This window comes from Citrus clementina, unplaced genomic scaffold (genome assembly GCF_000493195.1).
Source record: "Citrus clementina cultivar Clemenules unplaced genomic scaffold, Citrus_clementina_v1.0 scaffold_2, whole genome shotgun sequence".
NCBI lineage: Eukaryota > Viridiplantae > Streptophyta > Magnoliopsida > Sapindales > Rutaceae > Citrus > Citrus x clementina.
In genome coordinates, this window is record NW_006262688.1 from 6,333,365 (window position 1) to 6,357,296 (window position 23,932).

Sequence of the window (23,932 nt, forward strand, 5' to 3'; positions counted from 1 at the left end):
TTAGCATCCAGATGATTAAACTCCGCGAGTGGTCTCAATTGGCCCGTTTCATCACGGTAAGGCAGAGTTAAAAGCCATGGAAGAGCATAAATTAAAATACTTTTGCTCTTGGAGATCTCTAAATACAGGAGAATTTGTTAGGTGTCCACTTTTCATGAGCTGAACATTTTCTCGATTTTTCGGGGTCTCTGTTTTCGGCCATCTCAGTTGCGTGCCCAAAGTCTATTCAAGGCTCAAAACGTACAGGGTGCAAAAGCACTTCACCAAGCTAGTGTCAAGTTTGTAATGGGATTCTGGAAATTCCATTTCCCATGTTCGATGATGAAACGGAGCGTTTATACAGAAATATTATAGCTTTCGAAAGCACGCATTGCGAGGATATATATTCGATTTTTTAATGACTACGTTTTGATGATGTTGTTCTCTTTCTACTCACTGTTACATAAAGCAGTTTGTTCGATCATTTTCATTGAAATAAATAAAGAGATTTGAGTTTGTCAAGAAAAAGGTTGTGTCTCAAGACAGAGAATTTCCTGCATCAGGATTGTATATGCAGTGGAAACATGGAAAATCTGCACTTACTACTACATAACTCCCACAAAATGAATCAATCAGGTTTCAAATGTTAAAAATCAGCATTCAAAGTGAAACAAACAAACTGCACTAATGGCCTCATATATTACTTGCAGCAAATCATAAATAAAACCAACCAGAACTGAAATAATGCCAAGGACATATTATAACCCAAGATTAAAGTAAAACTACAGCAAATGTGATGACAAGCTCTAGGATTCTGTCACACCCCTATTTCTTCTTGATACCATTTTTTATTATTTCCCCACATTTTCTAATCTAGCTTTAAGATGTAAACTAAGTCTGAGAATACCCGTCTGCATAGAACAGGATTATTTTTCAATCCTGAATGTTGAAATAAACTGTATAAGCTTCATCCCTAAAGCTTAATAATGGTGCCAGAAGAAAATTCCTCCTTGCTCCTTTTGCCACAAAGCTGATAGGATGATACTCGCTAATTCCTATTTCCATCATGAAACTAGCTGCCCGGTTGAATCCAGCGTCCAGCGACTCTGTACTGCAGAGTAGCTTCAGGCTTGCACCAGGCTCGAAGTTCACACCACTAGACACAAAGCAACCCTTTCGATTTTCAGCCTCCAAGGATACGGTTTCATTCCTTTTATCCAACCCAGGTACCAGACGGAATCCAGAAGAGCCCATTTCCTTCGGAGACTCCGAGACAACAAGTTCGTCTTCTTTACCTTGCTGCACAAGCATTCCTGGAAAATCAAATGGTTCTAGCATGACTGATTTTCCTATGACATTGTTGAGTGATGAAAGATTGGACAAAGATGCATCCTTCAGTATGAGTCTGAAGGTGGCATGAAGAGCAGCGTCTGTGCCAGATACTGGGAATTCTTCCATTGTGATCGATTGGTTTGAGTTTGACATGACAAAAGTCGAGTTTCCAGACTCTTGGGTAAAAGTAACCAGCTGAGCATTAAATGATGGAGGAATTGGAGAAATCAATGCTGAAAGAGATCTAGCTGTCCCAGTCTTGATGTCCCACTCCCCACTGGTATGACCGGCTAGTAGATAAGGGCCAAAAAGTATCGCTTGGATAGATGCATATTCAGGCCTGTCATCTGGACATGAAAACTTTGTCAATGGAAGATCATTTACTAGAGAACAAAAGTTAAAAAATAAAACAAAACTGTGACCAAACATATTTTTGTAATGATAAAGCTACAAAAGGGGGTCATTATACCCTGAATAGCCTCTGTCCTTAGACTAAGAGGCAGCTGAATGGTTAACTTGTCATTGTAGCTCCATCTCTCAGTGGCTGACAAGAAATTACCTGCGGTTGGAATGTATCAATTGGTGAAATGTCATTTTAAGACAAATTCTGTGAGAGGAGTGATAAGATTCAAAGAACAAACGCTCTTGACGAAAAAGGATAGAAAAAACAGATTATGAAAAATGGTGTGGTCCTTTCATTTACTCTGAAGTAATAGTTGTATTTCACACCTGGTGGAGGAAGAGGCAAATTCTGGCCATTTAGTGATGCCTGAGCACCATTTGAATATGTCCAAACTGGCATCCGCAAATTCAAGGAAGATAATTGGCCTACCTCCTGCATGTATCAGATCAAAGCAAGTTCTGTTTTTGGTTGGATTTCTTTGATCAACTTAATAACTCAGGATGAAGAAAAGTACCACAAAATTACTCTCATTGTTTATTTTTTGTGCTTCTAAACTAAAACAGTAGAACTAACTGACATATATGATCATTAAATTACCCTCAAATAGAGATACTAGCTCGAGTCCTTTACTTTCTAATCAAGAAATTCAGGATATATCGAACAAATTTTGCATCCCCACAAGTCAATTTTCACTCGTTCATCACCAATTTCCTCCCACCGGAAAATTCAGATGGCACTTGAAAACCAAGATAACTGGAGGTTAGATTCACCGGTAATTTCTTTTTTTTTTTTACCAGAAATAAAAATACATTGGCAATAATATCGCATTGTGAAATTTACTTGTAATCAAACATACCAAAAAGTATAAAAAAAGATACATATCCCCAGGACCCCACAACTCAATTTGTACTCCATTCTTGTCAAATTCCTATCTGGGTAAGTTTTCACACACACACACACACACACATATATATATATGAAATGAATGTATATATTACCTGCTTTGAAGAAAATGTCAAGGTCATTCGAAGGTAAGGATCCCAAGAGACAATAGGATCAACTTTTTGATTCAGCACAACATGTCCAGATTTCCAGTCAAATGAGCTGGATATATACTGGATGATGTAAAGACCTGGAACGTTTCCTTCCTCTTCGAAATATATGGAATCTCCTAACTTCGAGAATGATTCAATTCCTACATAGCCACAAGAAGAGAACTATCTCATGGCCAGAGCAATGGAAGAAATATATATAACATCAAGGGTTACCAGCAAAAAATTCCTAAAAATATCCAACAAGAAATGCCTAGTGGCTTGTGGCATAGCAAGTCTTTGGTGGTCATAACCACACAAAAAAGAGAAAAACAAATCATGAGATTAAAAAGAGTCGACTGATGTTCAACACACAGAAAGGAAACCTGTGCCATAACAGCACCAAAAGGAGTTGAACTTTGTTCCCCAACCATGCGTGCTTCTGGCCTTGGACACTCCGAGACCTAGGGGAAGCATGTAAATCATCACTCCAGGCTCAGTTCCTCGTTGGATACTTAGCACACCATTTGTCAAGGCACGCTCATAATAATCTGCATATGCTATTTCTTTCGTCCATCTAAACAGGTGCCGTGAGACCTACAAAATCGAATGAATGTGGTATATAATTAGGAGATCGGTGGAATTAATGCTGATGCAGTCCGAGTCAACGTCGTCAGGACAACAAATCGGCTTACCTTCAGCATATTATAAGTTGTGCACGTTTCTTCATTCTCACTCCCTAGGGTATCTGCCAGTCGCTTTGGATCCCACCTACTCACAGCAAACCACCAAAAATCAGATGAGGGATTCACACAAAGCTATGAAGTCATCGTTACCAGAGAATAGTGAATTGAATTCAGGCTGGAGCTGGAGCTTTTCTAAGGACTAAAGAAAAATTCAATTCAATGTGCCCAATATTAGTACCAAAACTCTCTAGCCGATGTTCCTCCTGTTGCATAACTGTGAGAAGCATTAACAATGTCCATGAAGAACGTTCCTATCAGCTGGCACACGAAAGTTAGACGTAAAATTAAAAGTTTCTAAAAGATTTTTATTGTCAATTCGTTAAAATCCCAAAACATGCATATTAAATGACTTACCTTGTAGAGTGGATCACCAGTGACTTCATACCGCATTTGAGATCCGATGACAATAGGGATATGTGTGTTGGCATGGAAATGAGATAGGTAATCAGCCTAAAGCAAGAAATTCCATTAATTATAAATCTTTTGTTTTGAAATTAAAGTTCTCTGCAATATTTTTATTATTATCTCTCCCGAACCATAATATTTCCTTGCTGCTGTATATAATAAGTTGTAACTGGAAATGAGATTCATGTTGAAAAATTAATGAATCTTTAATCTTATATAGTTCCCAACTCAATAACTGTAAGTTGTCAAATAATATTATGCTCTAATGCCGAATTAACTGGCGAAGGAAAATAAAATCTACGAGCTTATGAACAGTAAGACTTTAATAGTTACCTGTAGTGCAAGAAATCCTAAAAAGCAGGGTTTGTCAAACAGATGTGCCAACAATAAGTGCTTCGGATCATGCTGGGCACAGAAATATGATATCAGAACGCAATGTTAACGATAATTCAGAACTGCACACTTATCTAACTCAGAATAAACTGATAAAAATGACACCAAGACCACAACGGCCAGCTAGCCAAGCCTGATTGAAAGCATATTATAACATAAAAACCAGATTATGTAGTTCAATGAACTCTGTTTTTATCAGCTGTAAAACTTCTTTGAAGCTAAATATTACATAACGAAATTATATTGCTAAAGATTAAAAATTTGTAGGTTGCTTTCATGCCATAGATCTCCAAAGTCCCAGTATCAATTACGTACCGTTATGCTATACAACCTGTACAGCACATCATTCATGCCACCAGTTTCTTCATTAAGCGAGTACCAGTGTCTTTCTACACTGTACATTGTAATAACCTTCTGAACACGATTGTAGAAGTACTCCACCATCCATGTTGCCATCTTCAAAGCTTGAGCGTTATCAGCAAGCACATATTGATCCAACAGTCCTGCCAAGATCTGTCAAAATAGATTATTGACCAAATGAATCCATTTGCTTGCTTCTTGCAAAACAAACAAATTAATATTTACCTTGTGAATGGTGTAGTACGGAGCCCAGACAGGTTTCAAAGCTTCAAAACTGTCAAACAGCTCCGTCGGAAAAGCAGAAAGATATCCGGTTCCTATTTTATTCTGACACTCTGATAAAGAAAACACCACAGTAGACATCTTCTCTTTGATAGTTGCATTGTGAGTGCTTGCCCACATTTGTGCTGAGGCACTCAAGTAATGCCCTTCAAGATGCCAAAAGCAAGTTAAGTAATGCAATTTTTAAAACTCAAACACTCTGATAGGAAAAAAAAATCATACCAACAAAATGACCCCGAAGCTCGCTAATTGGATTCTCCCACCCTCCATACGCCTTCCCTGGCGTTGGCAAACTAGCTGTTTTCCTGAAGCTCCAAACCAAGCTATCGACATCGAGCATCAACAGATACTCCAGATTTGTTTGTTGTGCCCGCCAAAGCACTGAACTTTGATCTAACCAAACGTCGTGTAGTGACACTTCCTTGAGAAAATTTCCCGGCAAGTCAAACCCACCAGGATTCTTGATTTTCCTGTACAAGAGGGCCCAACTAACTTCATCTTTCTGATCACCCAGTATCTTGCTTGGAATCAAACTTGACCAAGCTGAATCATCAGTCGGTGTCAAATGGAAATGAAATAACACCTCTTCTTTCCAGGTCTTGTTGGTTGATGTTAGCTCATACCGAAATGCATGTGAGTCATAGGGACTCTGGTTTGTGCACTGTTTACCCAGAGCCAGCCCAAAACAGAAAAAGAAAAACAAGACAAACCCAAAATTCATCTTTCAAAGCTTTAGTCAAAAGAAACACTACACAGTGAGAATTCACAAAGTGTGATTGCTTGCTTATGCTTATAACGGGGAGGATTTAGGCACCGCAGTAATATAAGACATGTGATCGCACGTGATCGAGTATTTTAGTGTTCAAAGCTTTTTGACGAAAATATTAAAAGATCTGATAGCAAAATGCAACTGGAATTTCCACTTATACGTGTGTGTTGCTGTTGCTTTAAAACCACGCCGTTACACTCTTTGATTGTGAAAAAAATTCAGTAAATTAAGGTAAATATTTAAATTATGCTGTAAAAACTTGAATGTTCATATCAATAGCAATCGTTTATTTACTTCTTGAAAGTTGAATTTTTTTCGGCTCGGGTTTTTTGGTACGTGAAGTTGATTCATTGGCGTTTCAATGCTTCCCTTTCTCCCGATACTGAAAGGCTAAAGAGAAGGGATTAAGATAATGGACCCCTAAGCTATGCCCTACGACCTCTTATTAAAAACAAACATGGATATTAGAAATGGGTAGCAATACTAAATAGCGACACTTTAGCTGTTACAATCAGGGCAACCAGTAATGTAGTCACGTGATCGAGTATTGCTTATGCTTATAATGGGGAGGATTTAGACACACCAGCAATGTAAGACATGTGAAAGCAAAATGCAACGGCATTTTCCACTTATATGTATGTGTTGGTGTTGCTTTAAAACTACCATTACACTCTTTGATTTCCTTTTAAGTGAAAAAATAAAGCGTAAATTAAAGTAAATAATTAAATTATGCTGTAGACACTCGAATGTTCATATCAATAGCAATCGTTCATTTACTTCTTGAAAGTTAAATATTTTTGGCTTGTTTTTGTTGGTACGCGTTGATTCAGTAATGGCGTTTCAATGCTTCCCTTTCTCCGATTTTGAGAGGCTAAAGAGTAGAGATTAAGACAATGGACCTTTAACCTATGACCTCTCATTAAAAACACCCACAGATTTTAGAAATGTGTAGCAATACTAAATAGGGAGTCTAGCTGTTATTTTTCTTGGCTATCATATTACAATCAGGGAAAAACATAGTCTTAAATTTTTAGAATTATAACAATAGCCCGAGATCTACTGAACGTAGCTCAAAATTTTGTGAAATGAAGATAAGATTTACACCTTCATTGTTAGTTTTGTCCCAAATATATTAGGGTTTATGATTAATTGCTGCTCTTGGGTCCACAATATTAAGAACGTATTAAGAAACCTATTCAATCAAAATTTCACTACTACATCTTGCCTATTTATTATGTAATTCATTCCATAATTTTTATCTATAACGTGTAGCATAGTTCAAAGTTGCGAAGTAGAATGAATAATTCTTTATCCCCGTTGTAAGCATTTATGATATTATATATTAAGCTTATTGCAAAAATTCTGAGGCAAAATATTCCTTGCAATAAATTTAAGACGGTTAGAATGTTGTAACTTTCGCTATATTTGACACTGCCAGTTGCTAGAGATAAGACAAATTTTCAGTCTAATATTTATTAATATAAAGCCTAAAATTTACTTTGATGAAAAAGAGATTGAGGAAATAATACATTAACGGACAAATCTCATTAATGGTTAAATTTAATTTATCAAAAGACAAGTGGTTTTTGGATTCCATTAATAATCATTACTTGTATCTTCATTTAAACTTTCAGTAGTGGCTACAAAATAATTAAAATATTAAATTAACAGCTACAAGCAGACCTAAGGAGAGGGCGTAATCCGAATATTATTGGCATACTTGTATTAGCACCCTTTTGGAAATGCATATACCGGCATATATATGTTTATTCTTTTGGCCCCGAGCAACGAACTTAGGTTAAAAAATAAACCTATAAAGGGTAAAAATTCAAATGTGTAATTTACAAACTATAAGGATGCAATTTCACCAAACCACAGGGACGCAAAGTGAATTAAATAGCATGTTCACATATTGTTTACAAAATAAAAGCTTATACTACAGTAGTATCACATTAGAAAATTACTGTATATAAAAAGAGTATATAACATATATCGTAACATGTAGGACAATTGGTGTATTTAGATCAATTATCGTAACGTGTAGTAAAATGGAATTCACAATTCATCTTTGCTACGATAATCAAACACTTTTTATAACATATATCTTAGGAGTAATGGAATTGTAACGTATAAAATATTTAATGGAAAATAACTCATGAAAGAAATTAAAAAGTTTTTAAAAGCTTTAATCCAACAGAAGCAGCACATGCATGAAAATCTTGTATCCTTATCCGTGCCCTCACCTATAAATTTAGATTATTTCTTAAACACTACCTCACTAAAAATTCTTGTGCAAACTCAAAGGTAAAAGTAAAAATAAAAAATGGCCAATTTATCTCTTGTATCGATTCTTCTAGTCTTCTTCCTCTTCACTGCTGGTAATTTTCTTTGTCATCATTCTTTTTTTTTTAAATTTTTAAAACGCACATATGTTCGAGAAATGTTAAGTCAGTTTGTGTATATATACAGAACATCGTTTACTTATTTTAAATTAACGTTTTCTTTTTTATTATCTATCAGGAACAACGATGCATGTCGAGGCAAAGGACGATGAGTCTATAAGAGAGCATTGTACGGAGATTGATAACTGCATTGAAGAATGCTATACATTCTGCCGGCCCGGGATTGACAGTATTAGCAGCAACTGCACAGTTCTTGGCAGCTTGACGGAGCCCGGGATTTGCTGCTGCAAATTGTATAAATCTCAGAGAAAATTATTGGAACACTTTATAAAATTGTTTTTTGAAACATACACACGTATAGTAGTTTTTTGGTCCGGAATTTTAAAGTACGGGAAAAGCAAAGAAAGCTTTAAACCATAGGATTTAAGAAGCTTAAAACTTAAATCTCATAAACTGTACGGTTTATATATTTTTTCAGATTTTTCCCACACTTTAAAATCCTGGATTTGAACATTTCTATATATGCATATTTTCCAAAATGAAATTCCAAAATTTTTGTCCATAATCTTTTAGAGTCGAAGATGCATATAAGTCGTTAAACAACTTTTTGAAGGGGGAAAAAAATGAAAATAACAAAAACGTGTCTAATTAATATACATTATTTGTAGAATATTATATTTTGCAAAAAGTAACTTTCTAATGTAGTACTACCTAGGTGCGAATATATTTTATATTTTTTTTTTATAAATACGATAGAAACATGCTAACTATAATTCGTTTATTGTAATAATTTTTTATCATTTTATGTTTAGTTTTGTCCAACTGAAATTATTGTGTCGCATTAATTCTTACAAAATAGTTTTTTTAAAAAAGTTTGTAATTCTATCATCACTTATTTTCTTTCTTTCTTTTTTTTTTAAAATTTTCATTTTAACAGCAAAAGAGAGGACGATTATTCAAGTGCTACGCAGGCTCCGGACCACAAACCTCTGCCCAAATTTCATCGACTTTGATTTTTATAGTTGTCTTCAATGTCAATAAAAATGTAATAAATAAAGACACATAGTGTTTCACAAAAAAAATGTGTAACAAGGATAAGAAGTAATGGACTTTTCTGTTATAATATATAGAACTGCCTTGTTAATTTCTTTAATACCCGTATGTAGGCAACATGTCTTGATTTGATTAAATATTTATATCTTGTGATTATTGTATATTGTTAGTGTAACAACCAGCCCACTAACAGGATATTATTTGCTTTTGACTTCACGCAGGCGTCCTTCATCATAAAGATTTTATTCATATAGTTGGAGATATTATGTATGAGTTAAACCTATGGACTTTTATATAATATTAGTGCTTAAGTCATGTATAAGTGGGTCTGGACTATATCTGCAGTTGATAGCAAAAATATCTCACTTATGTTGAGAATAAGTTTTTAGACTATAAATAGAAGTTTGACGCAACCCAAAACTCTTGAAATTGAGAAAATATCCCTCGTCGACAAAGAAAAGGTTATTGATCATCCATATTCTTGAATCAATCTTTCATACACCAACACAATGTAGTTGCTTTTTTGAGATTAATGACAAAGTATATGCTGATAGAGCAATCACGAAGCAGTTAATCATTGTGTGGATCAAACTAATTGACTGCTACAAGAAAACTGAAACAAGAGCAATGGATATATAATACTAAAAGGGTAAATCGTCTTCTTGTTATTTTTTTTATGCTGGAATATTTATCGTAGCAATCAAAAGCGAAACGAACTTGCTTATTTTATGCAGTTAAGACGAGGTTTAAGAATACAAAGTGCTTATTCTTAAAACTCTTCGAACGGAATTTACCAAAACGCTTAATGCATGCATTTTATCAGTGGATGGGATTGTATTGATTGAGATTCGGCAAGAGAAAAAAAAAAATTTCCTGAAGCAAAAAATTATTTCTTTGTCAATTCTGGATGTCTACGAAAAATGAGTTAATGGGTATGCAGAAGCATAAGTTCTCAGGCTGTAGGCTTTTTATTATTTTATGTAGTGTTCGAACTGCCTCTGAAACACAAGCTATCAAACACTGTCCAAGACTCGTATCAAGATCATACAAGTTGCCTATGAAAAATTAATTAATAAATCTTGATTTGCTCAATGATTGATTAAGAACATAAACCTGGATTTCAGAGATTGGAAACACAAGAAATGAACAAGATTAACAAGCAAACACACACAGAAAAGAACTCTAATTTACACGGTTCAGTTATGCAAGATAGCACAACCTACATCCATGGGAGAAGCCGCCAAAATAGATTTTATTGATTGATTCGAAGTGGTTTTACAGAGCTTATACAGAGAATGCGTCAGGGAAAAAGATGATTCTTTCTCTCTCTTCTAATTCTCTCTAGATTGCTCTTCCAATCTTCCTGAAACGGCCTCAACAATCAGCTTATATAACAGCCGACAGCAAACCCAGATCGCACATTCGCACTCGATTCAGCGACTTGGATAACGGCTTTGTAAAAAAATTGATTCCTCTTCTCACATGCTTCCTCACGTGCGTTACTTTAACCTCGATTAAAACGGCTTCATGTATTGCCGTTTTGATGTTTAAGTAAGTCACATGTTTTGATTTCAGCAATCACGTATTGCCGTTTTAATGATTCCAAGTTTTGAATTCAGCATTTTAGTCCAGATTTTAGAATGGTATGTATGCAAATTTCGCCTTTCATCTTCATTTCTATTGATAATTAATATTCTCTGTTTATTTTTTTTAATTATTTAACTGTACGAGCTAAGGACTTTTTATTATTTTTTATTTTTCAGTTCAAAATTTTTTTTTAATTAAACTAATGTTTTGTTGACTAATATTTTTATTACTATTTAGTCATGTAGCTTTTGGAATATGCCATTTGTTTGGTTTAATTAAACTGCAGGCTGCAGCAAGCGAATAGAATGAATATGGACGACGGTGAGGGAGATCACGTATCGATTGATATGGAGAAGTTGACAGATTCTCTGGGTGGGAAATTGGAGACCTTGCATCCCTTATCGGAAGAGTGTTGCATCTATGAACGAATTTAAAGAAGGTGTTTGGTAAACTAGAAACAGTAAGAAAGTTGAGAGAAAATTATTGAAAAGAACTTTATAGAACTTTATTAATTGATTGGAATGAATACAATTTTACATATTTATAGTAAGCTGAGATTGCAGCACGGTGAGTTGTTAGACACCCGTGCTGCACTGATTTTGCCACGCCAGCTAGCTTTGTGAGCTAATCAACTGCTGTTGTCAACACAGTATTATTATGCTCTGCATCCCTATATTCAGTAGCATCCCCTCTCAAGCTGAAATGTCCAGGATGGACATTCAACTTGCTGCGCAAATAGTCAAACTGGCCGTAAGTAAGAGCTTTGGTCAAAATATATGCCGTTTGATCTGTACTGGGTATAAATTAAAATATCAAATAAAGTGACAAGCCGATCTCCATTAGATGCGTTTTTACCTCCACATCAGTCATTTGATTTGATCAGTATAGAGAATTGGGGCTCTTAATCGCTGATCTCTCGCATGTTGGTAACGCACATCCATTAGCAAAAACACAAAGGCAAAACCATCAAATATTGAATTGTATATTAAATTATTGAACTAATGGCTGTCTGCCTTTTATGTCATTGATTTTGCATATGATAGAGGGTGGAATAATATTTTGTTGGAATTTGATTCCATGTTTGTGGTTAATTTTCTCTTAAAATGTCCTATGTATCCTCCTTGATGTCTCATTAATTAATGGTGGAATTGCATAGCTAAACTGCCAGCTATGAATTTTCATTTCATTCATACCTACAAGAAAAATAATCTTACTGAATGTCTTGTAAATCTAGGGCATAATTAATTGATTGCTTAGGTTTAACGTGGTGGCACATCATTATTAGAAGACAAATAAACCGAGTTAAATTTTGGACAGATTTGGGGCGCTTTCATTTGTTTGAATTTAATTGAGATGGAAATTAATGAAAACAAAAAGACTCAATCAGTTGATGGATGATTCCGAGGACTCATTCGATTATATTGTTGTGTTTCTTCCTCGGTAATACCGGCTAGCTAAAGACACAACAATGTCATTTTAATTCATTTCTCAATGTTTGATGTGTTTCTGATTAACTGATACGTCTAACCTTGCTGCGAGCTACAAGCAACAAAAAAGGGTTAAAAAATGGATCATGCATCGATCGATATGGAGAACTTAACAAGTTCTCTGAATGGGAAGTTGAAGAACTTGCATTATCCCTCATCCGAAGAGTGTTGCATCTACAGAGTTCCTCAGAGCATGCTGTGTTTACATCCTAGTGATTACACTCCGCAAATAGTTTCAATTGGGCCGCTTCATCAGGGTAACCCAGAGTTACAAGCCATGGAAGAGCATAAACTAAGATACCTGCATCACTTTCTTCAACGAACTAAGGTAAGCATGGCACATTTCCTTGCATTTATAAAGAAAAAGGAGACAGAATTGTGCAATTGTTATGCAGAAACCATTAATCATCTTCAAAGTGATGAGTTCTTAAACATGATTTTAGTGGATGCTGTCTTTCTCGTTGAGTTGTTTTTGAGAAGTTATAATCTTAATTTAGTAACTAACGACGATCGCTTATTTAGTAAATCAGGGATCACATTCTTGGGTTTGGAAATGCGACATGACTTGTATTTGCTAGAAAATCAGATTCCATTGTTTATTCTCAATGAGTTGTTTGATCTAGCCAAAACAGCAACCAATGGTGACATTTACGAGGGAATTTCCTTCGTCACTATTGCCAGCGTATGGTTGTCCACTGAGCTCATTCTTCCAATAGATGATGAGAATTTGATAGAGGTCCACTTTTCGGAAGCTAAACATTTTCTTGATCTGGTTATACTGTGTCTTCAGCAATCCCACACGCAGTCATGTGCCCAAAGTGGCATCAATTATCAAAACATACCCGGTGTGAAGGAACTCGAGCAATCAGGCGTCCAGTTTAAGTTAGGGTCATCCAAAAATCTACTTGACATCAAATTCAAAAATGGGATTCTAGAAATTCCATTCCTTACGGTAACTGATATGACAGAACGATTTTACAGAAATCTTCTAGCTTTTGAGCATATGCATGGGTATTCCGGATATTTTAATGCCTATGTCATGATCATGCATTTCCTTGTGTACACTCCAAAAGATGCCGATTTACTCATTCAAAATGGAATTATTCGGCTGGGGGATAGTGAAAAGTTGTCGATAGTTTTTCACAGCCTTTTCAAAGATTGTCTCAAGGGTCCTGATTTATTATATCCTGATCTCGTTAAAGACATACAAGCCTTTTGCAAATCACCGTGGCACGGGTGGAAGGCAAATTTGAAGCAAAATTATTTCAACACTCCATGGGCATCTATCTCCGTCATTGCTGCTGTCATTCTTCTTCTTCTCACCGTCACACAAACAGTTTGTTCTTTCACGAGTTGTAGTTAATTTCTACTATTTTCAAATTATTATGTGTTCTAGATTCACTTGCATTACCCGTTTAATCTTATGTTTGGGTACCTTAACAATCAAGAATAATAATGTCTTAATAGAAATGATACGTAACCAAAAAAAAAAAAAAGGAAAATATTCATTTAATCGTTATTTTTTTTTGGATTAATTGTTATTTTTTCGTCATATTTTGAAAAATATCGTAAGATACTTTTGTTGTTAATTATGTTTCATCCTTTCCTTACTTTTTTTTTAGTTTTTACAATAATTTCCTTGAAATAATCTTGCAGCCATTGATGAAAAAAAATGTTAATTTATTCTCTCTCTCTATATATATTAACATCAAGAAAACTTTGTATTTGGTTTTGTTTTTGACATTATGTTTCTTTGGTCTTCTAGTATTCTATGAAAAAATAGAAATCAGAATCTTCAGAAGGGAGGGAATTTTGAGTATCTTATGAATTTATGTCTCACTGGAGTTTCTTTTAGTATGGATGGGATGTAAAAATCTTGGGTCTTCTCGAAAAAAAAAAAAACATTGGGCCTTCAAAACAGAGATTGTTATGTTACATAATCATGTAACATATATGATTATATAGCAGATGAAAATCCAACAATTGTGAAAATATAAAATAATAAAATAATATTATTTCCTGCATGACCCCTGATCGGAAGAGTGTTGCATCTACAGAGTTCCTCAGTCCCGACGGGGTTTATATCCAAGAGATTACATCACCGGTCCACGCGCATATATATACTCAAGGAGTCCCTATGTTATAATTAATGTAACATACACAAGCCACAAGAACCACACAAATTATGGGACCCATATGTTTGTGTGGTTCTTGTGGCTTGTGTATGTTACATTAATTGTAGCATAGCAAAATCCATATACTCATTAAATGTATAAAAAAAACTGACCTGTTATTTATTTATTTTTATTATTTTTTGTAATCACAACCGTTTTAAAGTTTAATTATTATAGCCACCATTCATCAGCTTAGGGAACTCCTCCGCATAAATTAAGTTCATGTGATGTGATAGAGCAAACACCGAGGAGCTGATGTGTCTCGAGTCTGGATCAACTGACTGTTAAAGAAACTTAAACAAGTAAAATAGACAGATCTGACAGATGGTATATTAAAGGGTAAATCTTCTTTGTGGTATTTCATGCTTTTGTATTTTTCATGGCAATCAAAAACGAAACGAACATGCTTTAATTATATACTTAAGATGAGTTTAAGAATTATTCAATGCTTTATTCTTAAAACACTTCGCCTGGAATTTACCGTGTTAATTTGTTTGTGAATTCTGAGGTTTTACCAAGAAGCTTAAAGTATTTTATCTATTGAAGGGAATCAAGTAATTAAAGCAGCCACTTGATTGTGTCCATTCGAACGATTCGGTGAAAAGAGAAAAATTATGTCCCGAAGCAAGGAACAGATTTTTAATTTTTTTAGTCAATTCTGGGCGTCTATAAAAACGAGTTAATTAATCTTAGAACGTATGAATGCAAATTTCATCTTTTATCTTCATTTCTCTTGGTAATTGTAATTTGAAGAGTGTTCCTAGCATAGTTTCTGAGGTTGCAACGTATTCATCTTAGAACGGTATGCATGAAAATTTCATCTTTTACTATCAATTCTCTTGATAATTATAATTTGAGAGGTGTTCCAAGAGAAATTTTTGGTACTAGCTGGTTAGCTTAACTAATAAAATTTGTTGTTGGGGAGAGGGCGGACCGATGACTTTCTACTAGCTAGTTACCTAGTGAATTGGGCTGCTTCATCATGGTAATGCAAAGGGTTTAAAAACCATGATAAGGTAGAGTTGTAATAGCTTAATATAAAAATGACTGCAGTGATATATATGTTATTTTATATTATATTTTTTTATTTGTTATTTAATTATCATTTTATTTCAATAGTATATTTGTACTTATTATAAATATTTTGACTATAACAAAAAATAAAATAGTTAAAAAACAGTGAGTATAACTATATATGTTCTACCAAGAAGATTAATCTTTTCCGTGTAATCATATTTGTTCTATCAAGACGATAACTCTTTTCTTTCATCTTTAATCATTCTGGAAACTACATGTATCATAGTAATCTATTGGTAGCTAGAGATAGCTTCAGTTATATGTATTCAATTCAATTTGTTGCTACTACATGCAGCAGGCGACCAAAACATGGATGGCAAGGACCATGCATGGATTGATATGGAGAAGTTAGCAGATTCTTTGAGCGGGAAGTTGAAGAGCTTGCATTATCCCTCATCCGAAGATTGTTGCATCTACAGAGTTCCTCAGCCCCGACGGTATTTGCATCCAAATGACTACACTCCGAAAATGGTTTCAATTGGGCCGCTTCATCATGGTAAGTTGGATTTAAAAACCATGGAAGAGCATAAGCTCAGATACCTGCATCACTTTCTTCAACGAACTAACGTAAGCATGGCACATTTCCTTGCATTTATAAAGGAAAAGGAAGCGAAACTGCGCTATTGTTATGCAGAATCCATTCAGCATGAGAGTGATGAGTTCTTAACCATGATTTTAGGTGATGCTGTCTTTATCATTGAGCTCCTTCTGAGAGCTTATACGCCTGCTTTCAGAACTGATGATGATCCCTTATTTAGAGAATCGGGGAAGACTTTCTTGAATACACAAATGAATTACGACCTTTACTTGCTCGAAAATCAGCTTCCATTATTCATTATCAGTGAGTTATATGATCTAGCAAAAACAACCAATGGTGACATTTACGATGGAATTTCTTTCATGACTATTACTGGTTCATGGTTGTGCGCTGATCTCATTGTTCCAATAAGTGATAAGAATTTGATAGAAACCCACTTTTCCAAAGCCAAGCATTTTCTTGATTTGATAATACTCTGTCTTGAGCCATCCCCGTCAAGCGATCAAAGTCAATTCAATTATCAAAACATACCGGGGATAAAGGAACTTCATCAAGCTGGCGTCAAGTTTGAATCAGGGTCAAGAAAAAATCTACTTGACATCAAATTCAATAACGGGACTCTGGGAATTCCGTTTTTTACATCATATGGTAGCAGCACAGAACTTTTGTACAGAAATCTTCTAGCTTTCGAGAATATGTATGGCCGTTCCAATTATTTTAATGACTATGTTGTGATGGTGAGTTTCCTTCTCCGCACTCGAAAAAATGCCGATTTACTCATTGAAATGGGAATTATTGGGCTAACGGATAGTGAAAAATTGTCAGCCGCTCTCCCAGGCCTTAGAAAAGATGGTCTGATGCGGCCTAATTTCCGTTATGCTGGTCTTGTTAAAGATCTACAGGCCTACTGCAAAACGCCATGGCACAGTTGGAAGGCGAACTTGAGGCAAAATTATTTCAACAATCCATGGGCATCTATTTCCGTCATTGCAGCTGCAATTCTCCTTCTACTTACTGTCATACAAACAGTAAATTCAATCATCGAATTGTAGATAATATCTTGTGTTTTCAAATTATGTGTTTTTAGAAGGTTTAATTTTGTATTGCCGGATTTTCTATTTCGCGTCCTTCAATCACAGAATAAGAGAGATTCATCATGTAGCTGTGATTGATTTGTTATGACTTTCAGATGAAATGGCAATAAACTAGTCTCTATGATATATCTCATACTTAGGCGTCTTCGTCAGAAAGCCAACAACAAAAATTCATTATATTTTATAAGTGGTGATGGATTGATGGTGATGAAAACAAGTGTTGGGGATAATGGTGATGCTTGAGAGAGAGAGAGAGCTGACGAGAGTGGGGGATGGTAGGATATATTAAGGGGTTAATATAAACATTAATCATCCTTTGTAAAAAGTAAGGATAATTTTGCTAATTACATGTATTTAATTGAGGAGTGGGGGATGGTAGGATATATTAAGGGGGTTAATCAAGTCATTTTACATTTAAGCTTTCTCAACCCAACTCAACTCAAAACAAATGTAGGTTAGAATTTCTAAACACACCCTAGCACAAAATCATTCTAACACTAGCCCAACATGTCCAGTTTCGGTTGGGTTTGGATAGTTGCGAGATTTTTGGGTTCTTTTGCCCAACCTATTTCCTTGTAGGATGTACATCTATATCATATGCCCACTTAACTAAGCGTACCCGTTTGTTTTAACACCTAAAACATATTCAATTTTTCTTGGTTTAGATTGACATATTGATCTTGTTAGATATGCATGTGTCCATAAACTTGTCTAATGTATGTGTTCAGCCCGTCTTTCGTTTAGTGAAAGACAAACTACAACATTTAGGAGTTGCTTTATGAAATAATGGAAAGATACACTAATCAGATGTCTATATCATTTTCTCTGGGTGTGATAAAAAGGGTCGTGAATGGACTGAGCAGTATAGCTAATATGATCCTTGAGCTTGAAAAGGTACCTCGGTATGATAAACCTGAGGAACAAAAAAGTAAATAGTAAGAAGGCGATGTTGGCTCCAACAACGACACTCTAACAGCCTTGTTGAAACTCTAACAGCCATATTAGTAGTAGAGGAGTGGTTTTGAGGACCCTTAAAGCTTGAGGAAAGCAATGAATTGAAAGAATTAGAAATTTGCTAACTGTCTTGGCTTCATTTTGACCTCTTATACCACAATTCCAATTTTCACAGAACAGAATGATACAACACAAAGCGTATATTCGAAAATCGTCTACCTTTCAAAAATATGCATTGCTATCCTTGATTATGTTATAGTCATGAGTCCTCCAGTGGATACTCAAAAAGATGCACATTTACTCACTCAAAGTGAAATTATTGCGCTGGGCCATAATGAAAGATTTTCAACTACTTTTCATAGCCTCATCAAAGATTGTTTAAAGGAACCTAATATTTAGTATTACAATCTTGTTAAAGATCTACAGAACCATTGCACAAGTGGAAGGCAAGCTTGAAGCAAAATTGTTTCAACACTCCATAGGCGTCTATCTCCAACGTTGCAGCTGTTATTCTCCTTGGACTCACTCTCACACAAACAATTTGCGTTCTCATTGCTCTGTAGATTAGTTTCTACTATTTCAAATTAGGTGCCAAATAATGTTGCATCAAACTCAATTCTGCTTTTGCGTTATATGTTTCTTTTGATTTCTAACGTTTGTTAAAATATGGAAATAATAATCCTCAGGTGTAAATATTTTGGGTATTTTACGAATTTCTTATAAGTATGAAAGGAATATTTTGGGTCTTCTGAACATCACCAGCTCAGATATAATTCTTTCAGAACTTTTGTTTTTCTTTTATGCTGCGTTTACTTTTTGGATTGGAGTGGGAATCCTGAGGAGTTGGAATCCTTGGATTAAGAGTGTGGAGTGGGAGTGGGAGTAGGGTGTTTACTTAGACTAAATGAAAGTATGAATTGTCAATCAGAATCCCAATTATTTGTTTACTTTGTCTTGGATTGGGAGTAAATTATTTTAAATTACAATTTTATCCTTATGTACAGAATTATAATTTGTAATTAAAAAATTAATAAAAAATATATTTGGAAAATAAAATAAATATTTTATTATATTTATAAATTAATAATAATTACTAATATTCTTAATTATGTAAATCATAATTTTTTATTAATTTAAATTTAAATTATGTGAATAAAAATTATTAATAATAGCAACACAAATGAAATATTATTATTGATAATATAGTACAAAATTAATATTTTTTTAGAATAAAATATTTATTATTATTAATTAAATAAATAATTAATATTTATTAAAATTAATGTTTAATATTATTAATTTAAATATAATATTTATTTATTTTTATTTTATTAAATTTAATAAAATAAATATGATATAATTATTATTTTTAATAAATATGATATTATTTATTTTATTAAATATGATATTATTTATTTTATTAAATATTATTTATTTATTTATTTTTATAAGGATAAAATGGGAAGAAGGGGGAGTGGATTCCCACTCCCACCTCTCCCCATGGGAGTGGGAATCCCACTCCCCACTCCAAAATTGGGTGGGACCCAAAGATTCCCACTCCTACTCTCCTTTTTTTTAAGGTAAGTAAACACTGGAGTGGGAGGAATCCACACTCCACACTCCCACTCCAGAAAGTAAACACTGCCTTAATTGCTTCCCTTTGTCGCTTGGAATATTATATGAGAAGTGTACTACTACTCATTACATTTATCAAAATATGACTATTTATTTATTTATTTATATTAATTTTAGTGATCTCACATTTGTTTAAAGTCTAATTATTATATCCACTATTCGTCAACTTGTGGTTAAAGAATTTATCCACATCAACTCCTTGGATCAATCTTTCATAAACAACAGTAGTTCATTTTTTTGGGATTAATGGCAGTATATGCTGATGGAGCAAACACAAAGCAGTTCATGGTTTGGATCAAACTAATTGACTGTTCGAGAAACGTAAACAAGAGTAACCGACAGATGCTATTAAAGTGTAAATCTTCTTTGAGGTGTATGTTTTATGCTTTTATATTTTTCATGGCAATCAAAAGCGAAACGAACCTGTTTTAATTTTTATATGCTTAAGATGAGGTTAAGGAATATTCAATGCTTTACTCTTAAAGCTCTTCGATCGAATTTACCGCGTTAATTAAATTATTTGTAGCCGAGGGGCTGATGTAGCCAAGTGGATCAAGGGCGTGGATTGTGAATCCACCATGCGCGAGTTCAATTCAAATCGTTCGCTCGTAGATACAAGCAGCTATAAATTGTACTAACCCACGTATGGAACATGTGACATTGAATTACTCTAGCATAAGAATGCTTAACTACGGAGTTTATCAAGTAAAACAGCCAGGGTGGTCACTGGTCCCTGTAAAGCCAATAGATGGGAATCAAGGAAAGTAGCCACTTGATTGAATCCATAAAGCAATTTGGAAAAAGAGGAAAGTTATAATTATCTCCTGAAGCAAGGAATTATTATTATTATCACTTTTTAATCAATTCTGGACGTCTATAAAAACGAGTTAATATTTGTGCTGAAGCATAATTTCTGAGGCTGCAGGAAAGTCTTTGAACGGTATGTACGCAAATGCAATCTTCTCCTTTATTTTCATTTCTCTTCAGTGTTCTAGGATATTCGGGGGTGCTAGTTAGTTAGCTTAACTGATAGAACTTCTTGGTGGTAGTAAAAGTTTGTCATCAAGCTCCGCTCACATGAGTGAGAAAAGAGTAGATTGATTTGCCAATTCATCTTTAATCATCCTGGAAATGTATTTTATTAATTAATTAATTTTCTTTAAATGTATCTTTACCACCCTCAAACAAGATTCAAACTTAGGTGGCCAATGAAATAAAATTATTTGAAAATTAATCGACTAAGCTCCTACAGGTATTTTGGATATGTATCTTGATTATTCTATTATTAGTTAGAGATAGTTTCAGTTGTTTTTTCTAATGCTGTTTTGTGAATTTACCAGTTTCACACGTTTTGTTTCTACTGCAGCATGCGAAAGAATATGGATAGCAAGGACCACTCAGCGATTTGATATGGAGAAGTTAGCGGATTCTTTGAGTGGTAAGTTCAAGACTTACATTATCCCTAATGCGAAATTGAGTGACTTCAATCAAATGAATTTAAGTTAGGCTAGTTTAATTTTTTTTTTATTGGGTATATTAAGCCATCTGATATCCAAAGACTACATTGGGGCCTGACTAATTTAGTTTCGAGTCAGATAGGATCGCTAGGACGATAAAGTTCTCCCAACAAGTATTTAACGCAACTGGCCCTGAAGGGTGTGGTCGGGTTGGTAACAGCATAAAACTTGTAGCAGCTGACCACCCGAGTTCGAGCCTTGGGGGAAGTAAGAGGAAAATAAAAATTATTTGGGTTTGACCCACCCCTTATCTTTTTTTTTTAAAGAAAAATATTTAATACAGCTGCATTCTCAAGTTTTAAATTGAGGACCTTGGTTAAATTAAAACAACTTCATACCAGCTGAATTACGAGCTTGTTGGTAGTTAGGCTAGTTTTATTATTATTAATAATAATACATGCACATTACTGGGACTCAAACTGAGAACCGACTTATAAAGCGACTGCTCCACGTAGAGCAAGACCTTAGCCACTATTGGATAGATGTTATGTTGCTTGCTTTAATCAATGAAAGGGGAAAAAAATTATTCAGTTTTACAAGAGAGCATCTATTGTTTCATTGCTTCTTTTTTCATTTTTCCTTAATAAATATGTTGAGAAAGAATTTACACAAGTCATGATCGGACTTGACTACGTGGCTAGAAGACTTTTATACCTTAATATAATATTTTTTTTTATGAGTAATGATATAGCCACAAATTCTTGTATAAACTGACATGACATGATAAAATTAGTTAAATTAAATATCTCTTGGCCCATATGATTTATTTTCATTATTTTGTATTTTCATTCAACCAATAAATTGATGTCACGTCAGTTTGTACAAAATAAGTTTGTGGTTGTATCATCAAACTCTTTCTTTTATATGTAGATAGCGAGATAGAGTGAAAAAAGTCCACGTGACTAGAAGATTTTTGGGTTTCTTCCATCACGGATTCGTAGTAATGTGAGTTTTCTCATTCTTCAATCTTCATTTTTATTAGCTTGTGATAGTTTTATTCTTGCTGATCAATGTTTTCTAGTAAGTTACTGTTGACACATTTTGTTTGGTGCTTGAAGATGGCTAACAGCGACCCAGCGAGCATGCATCAGTTGATGTTAAAAAAATAGCAACTTCTTTGAGAGAAAACTTGGAGACCATGCGTTCCTTATCTGAAGGGTGTTGCATATACAGAGTTCCTCAGGAAACACGGTGTCTAAATGAAAGTGATTTTACTCCACAAGTGATTTCCATTGGCCCGCTTCATCATGGTAAAGAAGAGTTAAAAGAAATGGAAGAGCATAAAAGAAGATACCTAAAACATTTTCTTCAACGAACTAAAGTAGGTATTGAGGAGTTTCTTACATTTATAAAGGATAAGGAAGCTAAACTGCGCAGCTATAATTCAGAAAACATTGAACTTACAAGTGATGCGTTTGTTACGATGATTTTAGTTGATTCCATCTTCATGATTGAGTGCCTCCTAAGATATTCGAATCCTGATTTGGTAACTAATGATGATCGTATATTTGGAAAATCCCTATATATACATTTACAAGGACCTGCGTTTGCTAGAAAATCAGCTTCCTTCTTTTTTTTATTTTTTTTGGTCTTATCCACAAGGTATCCTGGGGAGGGCCCCAACTGTGGGAGGCACTTTTAAGCCTGTACCACAACCCAGACTAGAAGTCCCCGCTCGAACCGGGAGGCACAGGTTCTCCCAACAAAGGCGACTTCCCTGCGACTCGAACTGGGGAGCAAACCCAGTCAAGCCACTTAAGGGGACTCCATTGCCAGTGGAGCCAACACTTTGTTGGTAAATCAGCTTCCTTTTTTTATTCTGAACGACTTGTTCATTCTAGCGAAAACCGCAATACATGGTGAAGTGTTGGACGGACTTTCCTTGATTGAATTGGTTATAAGTCTGATGAGGGATTTGGCTGGTCGTGTTCTCTTGATACAGAAGAATATTTTAGAGCAACACTTCTCGAAAGCTGAACATATGCTTGATTTGCTTAGACTCTGTCTTGAGCCATCCGATGAGTCGGATGATGATGATGATGATGATGGTGATGATCAAGAAGATCCAGTCAACCTCAAAGCATACCTAATGCAACGGAACTTCACCAAGCTGGAGTCAAGTTTCAGGTGGGGTCAAGCGAGCATCTACTCAACATCACAATCAACAAAGGAATTCTGGAAATTCCATTATTGACAATATATGACACCACCGAAGGTTTGTTCCGAAATCTCCATGCTTTTGAAACAGTGCATTGCGACAGCTGTTATATAAATGGCTATATTATTATGATGAAGAACCTCGTTGTCACTGCAAACGATGCGGATTTACTTGTTCAAAACGGAGTTATCGATAATTAGACAGGGGATAGTCAAGCAGTGTCAAATTGTCTACGCAATCTTGACAAACAGGCTATATTATATTTCGATAATAATTCTCAGTATTCGGCTCTTGTTCAAGATCTAAAGGCCTATTGCAGATACCCTTTGCACAGGTGGAAGGCAAACTTGAAGCAAAATTATTTCAACACTCCATGGGCATCTATCTCTGTCATTGCAGCTGTTGTTCTCCTTCTATTCACCATCATACAAGCAGTTTGTTCTATCATTGCATTGTAGGCCTATTGCAGATACATTGTAGGATATATCTACTCATTGCATTGTAGGATATATCATTGCTAGTGATTATGTTTTGTTTAACTCAATTACACAGTGAA

The 23,932-nt window shown here is 34.8% G+C and overlaps 4 protein-coding genes and 1 pseudogene across 4 annotated transcripts; 4 read left to right on the top strand and 1 right to left on the bottom strand.

Moving 5' to 3' along the window:
• Nucleotides 1-675: 675 nt before the first annotated feature.
• On the bottom strand, nt 676-5,674 carry LOC18052883. The gene is made up of 12 exons (XM_006445985.2): nt 5,154-5,674; nt 4,875-5,077; nt 4,605-4,802; nt 4,230-4,301; nt 3,846-3,941; nt 3,670-3,749; nt 3,441-3,516; nt 3,132-3,342; nt 2,713-2,909; nt 2,041-2,146; nt 1,781-1,870; nt 676-1,658 (listed from the first exon to the last, which is right to left on the bottom strand). Exons 1-12 carry the CDS (start codon nt 5,650-5,652, stop codon nt 913-915), a joined length of 2,574 nt encoding a protein of 857 aa, XP_006446048.2. The 5' UTR covers nt 5,653-5,674; the 3' UTR covers nt 676-912.
• A 2,317-nt stretch (nt 5,675-7,991) lies between these two features.
• On the top strand, nt 7,992-9,226 carry LOC112101194. The gene is made up of 3 exons (XM_024191917.1): nt 7,992-8,078; nt 8,221-8,395; nt 9,040-9,226. Exons 1-3 carry the CDS (start codon nt 8,024-8,026, stop codon nt 9,113-9,115), a joined length of 306 nt encoding a protein of 101 aa, XP_024047685.1. The 5' UTR covers nt 7,992-8,023; the 3' UTR covers nt 9,116-9,226.
• Nucleotides 9,227-12,308: 3,082 nt separating this feature from the next.
• LOC18052884 (UPF0481 protein At3g47200) lies at nt 12,309-13,592 on the top strand. Its single transcript, XM_006445986.1, has one exon. The coding sequence runs from the start codon at nt 12,309-12,311 to the stop codon at nt 13,590-13,592; it is 1,284 nt and encodes a 427-aa protein (XP_006446049.1).
• Nucleotides 13,593-15,789: 2,197 nt separating this feature from the next.
• LOC18052885 (UPF0481 protein At3g47200) lies at nt 15,790-17,070 on the top strand. The gene has a single exon (XM_006445987.2). It carries the CDS (start codon nt 15,790-15,792, stop codon nt 17,068-17,070), a length of 1,281 nt encoding a protein of 426 aa, XP_006446050.2.
• An 828-nt stretch (nt 17,071-17,898) lies between these two features.
• LOC18052886 lies at nt 17,899-23,834 on the top strand (annotated as a pseudogene).
• The last annotated feature ends 98 nt before the right edge of the window (nt 23,835-23,932 follow it).